The sequence below is a fragment of the Lactuca virosa genome, chromosome 6, assembly GCF_052849685.1.
Source record: "Lactuca virosa cultivar CGN04683 chromosome 6, Lactuca_virosa_CGN04683_v6, whole genome shotgun sequence".
NCBI classification, from domain to species: Eukaryota; Viridiplantae; Streptophyta; class Magnoliopsida; order Asterales; family Asteraceae; genus Lactuca; species Lactuca virosa.
The window spans coordinates 62254426-62260758 of record NC_136431.1 but is presented as its reverse complement, the minus strand read 5'-3'; the positions used below and the strand labels follow the sequence as shown (position 1 = coordinate 62260758).

Sequence of the window (6333 nt, the reverse complement as noted above, 5' to 3'; positions counted from 1 at the left end):
TTGTTGTGAATTGAAGGCAGTGTGCAATGTATATTTTTCCCCTAGAAAATCCGATATTTTCTGATTATAAAAGTAATGTAGTCTTAAAACCCTAAGACCAAGTATTAGTGTGTGTACATTTTGTGTCGCCACGATTTGTATTTGTATTCCATAATATTCTGATGGTATTGATCTTTATGTGAGCCGTTACAACCATGCTTAATAATGACTAATTCGCCTGTTATGGCGTATCAGACGCCGGTTTGTCGAAGGTAAGGTTTGTCACCCTAAACTGGCCTAGTCTACCTGTAGCGAATAGCTCAGGTGTGGGGTGTCATCCCGTATAGATCTATACACAAACTCCCGCTCTCCCTCCAGGAGACTCTGGTTATAACTACAGGCTACGATCATACACTCGGAGGTGTTAACCGACAAGTCTCACTAGATCCACAACTTGTTCACGAGCAATGTATTACAAGTATATTGTCTTACATTGTATAATGTTTTACGTGTATGTTTTAAGTTTTCAAATCCAAAGTATGTATTCGAATGTACGAGACCCAGTAACAGGTATATGGGCCACCAAGGCCCAACAACGGATAATGAATAATTCAGGCCTAATTAGCATGTATATGGGCCACTAAGGCCCAATTAACCATGAAATGCTTAATTTTAGCCCAAAAAGTATGTATATGGGTCACTAAGACCCCATAGACATGAAATGACATATTAGGCCCAACAAACATGTATATGGGCCATTAAGGCCCAAATGAACATGTACTGGATATATTAGGCCCATTATTTCGAAATTTACATTTATGGCCCAAATGTGTATAAAATGTTATTTTCGGCCCATTTTTATAAGGATTTGCATTTTTAGTCCATTTTTAAATAAAAGGACATATTTGACTAAAGTTTTATAAATATGACATTTTTGGCCCATGATTATAAAAATTTACATTTTTATCTCACTTTTCATAAAAATTACGCTTTTGGCCCAAACTTTGGAAAATTTTCATTTTTAATCCAAGAAACCGTAGGTTTACATTTTTGGACTCAAACTTGAGTCAAATGATGATTTACTCCTTAAAATTGAGATTTTTACATTTTTGGCCCAATAAAACCGAAAAGCCCATTCTTATGGCCCAATGTTTAAAAATTTGCATTTTTGGTCCCTTTTACCCTAAAAAATATCATATAACTTATTTTTGTATAAAAGTGATTCTTTTAGTCCTTGTAAAACCGAAAGTGTCATAAAATCTCATATTTTTGTTTATTTGTTCAAAAATGGCCCTTCTTCAAGATTTTGTTTAACTTCTTATGGATCTTCACATGTTAAACCCATCTAACTTCATAGTATGTTGTTTGAAGTGTTTTAGTTACACATATCACCACTTTTGGTTAGAATTTTCGAGATCTATAGTGTTTCATCAAATAATCACAACTTAAATCAAGAAAAACACACATAACATGCACAAATACATAGATCTAACACATAAGGACTTGTATCCTCCCCCAAAACAAGATAAAACCGAAAACAAGGGGGGTATGAACTCATTTTGCTTTGTTGTTCTCGGTTTGAAGAAGAAATGGAAGAAGATGATGTGATTCTCGGCCCTAGCAAGCTTCTTGAGATGATTTTTGAACTCAAATGGTCCTAAAGAGGTATGATTCACGGTTTTTGAAACAAACAAGCATCAAGTTTTAACATAATCATGGAGTTAAACTTGTTTGAGTAAGAGTAGATTACCAATTATGGATGAGAACTTGATGCAAACTTCTTGGAACACACACAAGATCTCGAAATTTTTGAGGAAGATGAAGAAGTTCTTAAGAGGTTTTTGAAAGAGTTTGCAAGTGAAAAATGAGAGGGTGAGGGGAGGGTCTCGGCCGAGAGAAGAATAAGAGAGAAAGAGAGGAGAGAGGTGAAGATGTGATGGATGCCTTGATGTATGAGATTTGTTGTTTGCTTAGAGGGTAATTTTCATGGAGAACCACCATGCAATTGTGAGGTGGCACCATAATATCATCCCCTTTGTTTCCTTTTTTTTTCTTTTATCATGGGCCGAGAATTGGGCTAGAAGAAAAGGAGTGGAATAGTTAATTACTTGACATAGCTCGAAATCATGAGGCCCAAATAATTATTTTTCGGCCCTTAGGAGAGTTCACGGCCCATTTGAATAAAAGAAATGGAGTTTATGGCCCATTAGGGCTATTGGAATTTGTTGTGGCCCAACTTGGCCCATTAGAGATAAAATGAATCATTTTAGGTCTAAAGTAGTCGAATTTGAAGGCTTATTGGCCCATTAGGCCCAATAAGAAAATCCTAGTTCATAATAAACTTGACCCGGGATTTTTAGGGTTTTCAACTCATAATTGACTATTTGAAGTACTTTGTATAGAGTTTTGAACTTCACTAATGAATCTTGATGGAATTTGTTGTCATTGAATGAGCATCATACATATTATCAAGTTAGGGTTACAAGGATTATCATAGTTAATGTTTACATGAGCACAGAATTTCCTAGCTAAATTGCTAGTTGTGACAATATATATATATATATATATATATATATATATATATATATATATATATAGAGAGAGAGAGAGAGAGAAAGAGAGAGAGAGAGAAAGAGAGAGAGAGTGTGTGTGTGTGTGTGGGGGGTACCACTCTTTGGGTGTAATATAAACCACACTTTTGTGGTAAATGATGAGTTGGCACCTACATGACAGTGTGGTTTCATGAGCCCTCAAGCCTATTAACTCATAGAAACAAGCATTTTGACCGAACGACCAGCTTAGTTGGGCAGAAATTGATGGACCTTGGACCGGACCTGTTAAGGCTTACCATGTTCGGTCCGGTCCAAAGGTCCAAATGCTCACCCCGACACCGAACTCCCTCATCGACAATAGAAACTTGATCCGAGTCTACTGATTTTTCCAAAAACTTAATAAAGACACATGTGAATCAATGACTTTATTGGAAAAAAAAAAAGAGTTGAAACATTAAATGAATCTAATGTTTGATAAAAACAAACTACAAACAATCAATGACTTTATTGGAAAAAAAAAAAGTACACTCAAATATAAACAAACCTATGCCTGTGACTTCATTAAATCAAAACTTGAATCTATAACCTGTCATATAGTAGTTGATACATCATAAACAAACCAACTACACATCACTTGTACAAAATGATTTATGTATTTGTGTTCCCAAAGAATCACTTCTACTAATAGTAGTAATTACACCATTCCATCCATACAAACATACAATACCTCAAAAATCAAGATTAAAATTATAATTATAAAAAAAAAAAGCCAAACTTTCTTTTTGTGTGAGAAACTTCCTTGAATGCAAAATGCAGCATCCATCTGCTATATTGTTTCCTTGAATCCAGCTCAGTGGTTCAATTTTAACCCCTTTTTATGCATTTTCTTGGAAATTGTATTTCAATTTTATAGATCAAGATTACAGCTTTTAAATTGGAAATCTTGTCCAAATGCTCCAGCAATCCTACATGACACTTCCACTAATTTCCCTGAATTTAAAAAACAATCAAATGAAATAAATTGTTAGCATCATTACAAAAAATTCCATCATTTCTATGGTCTACCCAAAAAGACAGGTATTCCACAAACTTTATATAGCATAACATGTGTTTTGATGCATTATAATGTACAACTTTTAATGCACAAGTTACAAAGGGGAAGTCTTGAAGTGCAAGTATCAGTACACATGGTACAACATGATGAACAGATCATACACAGGCTGTTTTCAATAAGAACAATTGAAGGTAATTTCCAAAATGTTAATCTGTTTGATAGTTTGTTTCAAGCTGTTATTATCGACTCTGATCATCAATTCTTAACATGAATTTGGCAAAAAAAGCATTAATTAATGGGGATTAGAATTCAGAAGGAATAAACAGTAAACACACCTCTTTTTTGCTCAGCCGCGATCTTCTTCGTCGGCGGCGCAGGAGCAACCTTGCTGGCCGGTTTTTCCACCGTCTGCTCGAACGGAAACAAAACCCCATCAATACCCTGCACAGATATTCTTCCGTCGGTGTAGATATCCGGGTCAAACAAGTAAGCTGTCTCCTCCCCTTGTCCGAATTTCACCGATCCATCACCCTCCTCCGCCACCACCTTATGCGGCAGCCTCAATGTATCATACTGAACCTTACCGAACCGCCGTACGGAATTGTACATACTCTCTTCCGTTTGATACTCCGGGATCAAATGGTAGTAAATTATCTGCTCCGGTGCACCGGGGTCGCTTAACTGGTCTGTTGTCAGTTTAGCCATGGCTTCATCGTTGGGAGCTAAGACTGTTAAAACGTAACCCTCGGACACCAGCTTACCCATCTCCGTCGCTAATGACGTTAAATTGACCAATATGTCTGCTAATTCGTTGTAGCCGCCGTAATGGAGGAGTGTTTGGATGAAGTCTTTCACCTGGTTCTCGCCGTCAAAGTGGTGGCGGGGTCCGCCTGGACCTGGTGCTGGTGCCGGAGCTAGAGAGGGCCCCGGAGCCATCGCCTCGTATACCGGTAGTGCTGGTGGAGCACCGGCGGGAGCTGGAGTGGCTGGTTTCTTCAACCGGTTGGTTCTCGGATCCACCACCGGAGCTCCTTCGGGTAAAACAGCTGAAATTGAACTCAAGCTTCTTCTCCGGTTAAACTCTTCTTGTACTAATCTGGGCACCAACAATCTCTCAATCCCGTGAATCACCCCATCTGGTCTGATTACATCATCGGGACGGATTACTTTAGCTAAACCAACCACTATTTTCTCACCGGAGTTTTCTCGGGTTAACGGCAGATGATTCTCAGCTTCCTCAACACACAGTGTTTCATACGCTACTGATGCTAAATCCTCCTCCGGCCACTCCTTCGACCCGACCCGAGACGGAATGATATGAAATAGCAACAGATTCTGTAGAGATTTGAGATTCCCAGGTTCAAGTAAGAACCGTTTGAACTCAGGATCTAAATGTCTCTCCAAAGCTTCATTGCTCGGAGCAAAAATGGTGATGTTATGACGAGATACTGCTTCCTCAAGGGTCTGTAAAAGAAGGGCTTTCTCAACGAGCTCGGATAGCTCAGTGTAGTGCGAATCCAGAAGCGCGACTAGAACCGAGTTTGAATTGATCTGGGTAGAGCTAGATTTGGTGTGTTGTTGAGGAATCTCAGTTGCATTGATGGATGCAGGTGGTATGAGATAAAATATGAAAAATAAGATCCCCAATGCACCATAGATCTGAAAATCCATGGTGCTAATCTGTGAAAATATCAAGATTGAAGACAATATTGAGATGGGGAAAATGCGGGTTTACTCTGTTTTCTGATTTTCTCTCTCTAGTGAAAATATCAAGAACTGTTAACGAGGTTGTTTCTCTCTCTAGGTTTTGGTTATGGCGGAATGAAGAAGGCAGGTAGGGAAAGAGAGAGAATGAAACGGCAAGATGTGTTGTCGTTTCGTTTGGAAAAGGAGTGGAGGAGACAAAGGCCCGTGAACAAATAACATGTTATAGCGGTTGCGAAACAGCTACTGTCACCCACAATATTTTCTCTGATTATTTGTAATTTTTATACAACAATATTTAAGGGTGTTTGATATCTTTTTTATAGGGTATAGTAAAAATATTTGGTCACTCAAGATATTTAATATCATATTCGTTCATGGTTTTTCTGATATATTTTTTAATCGGTTAGATCCAGAATTATATATGATTCAGTCCGACCTGACTCAATCAACAACTATCAACCAAAATTTTAAATTATAATTTATATATTTTGTTTAAAAACAAATATCTTCACTAAATTATGTGTTAAACCCAAGGATGTACTTTAAGTATGTATAGTGTGAATGTATGTATAGTGTGAATACAATTCACATGTACAATGTATTGAAGTACTAAGAGACTTTGAGACGATTTAAAATGTATATATTAAGATACAAATTGAAGTAATTTTTAAGCAAGTGTTATATAGTAATGAATAAAGCGAATGTAGTTGGATTATAACATGCATATGGAGATATTCAAGGGAAAACCTTCTTCGACTGATAGATCTATTTGGCAAAACTAATTTCTAATCGTAAATTAAAAGCTGCAAAATTAGGTTTTAAAATAAAAGATGTATAAGTTCGAACTACCAACTAAAATCTTTTCTTTAATTCAAGTTTTTATTAAAGGCTTTAAAATCTTGTTGCCCAATATTACCCATAATATATTGGATGGCAAGAAAATTTAATTTGTTGTTAATAGTAGAATGGTTCGTTTAATGATTTAAAAGTTGATTTTATTGGTGTTCTATTATTATTTTATTGGCGTTTGTGGTTTTGTGT

General features: G+C 36.7%; 1 protein-coding gene across 1 annotated transcript; it reads right to left on the bottom strand.

Annotated features, from left to right (window-relative positions):
* Positions 1-3066: 3066 nt before the first annotated feature.
* On the bottom strand, positions 3067-5495 carry LOC145119499 (fasciclin-like arabinogalactan protein 17). The gene is made up of 2 exons (XM_079055165.1): positions 3921-5495; positions 3067-3521 (listed from the first exon to the last, which is right to left on the bottom strand). Exons 1-2 carry the CDS (start codon positions 5254-5256, stop codon positions 3439-3441), a joined length of 1419 nt encoding a protein of 472 aa, XP_078911291.1. The 5' UTR covers positions 5257-5495; the 3' UTR covers positions 3067-3438.
* Positions 5496-6333: the final 838 nt, after the last annotated feature.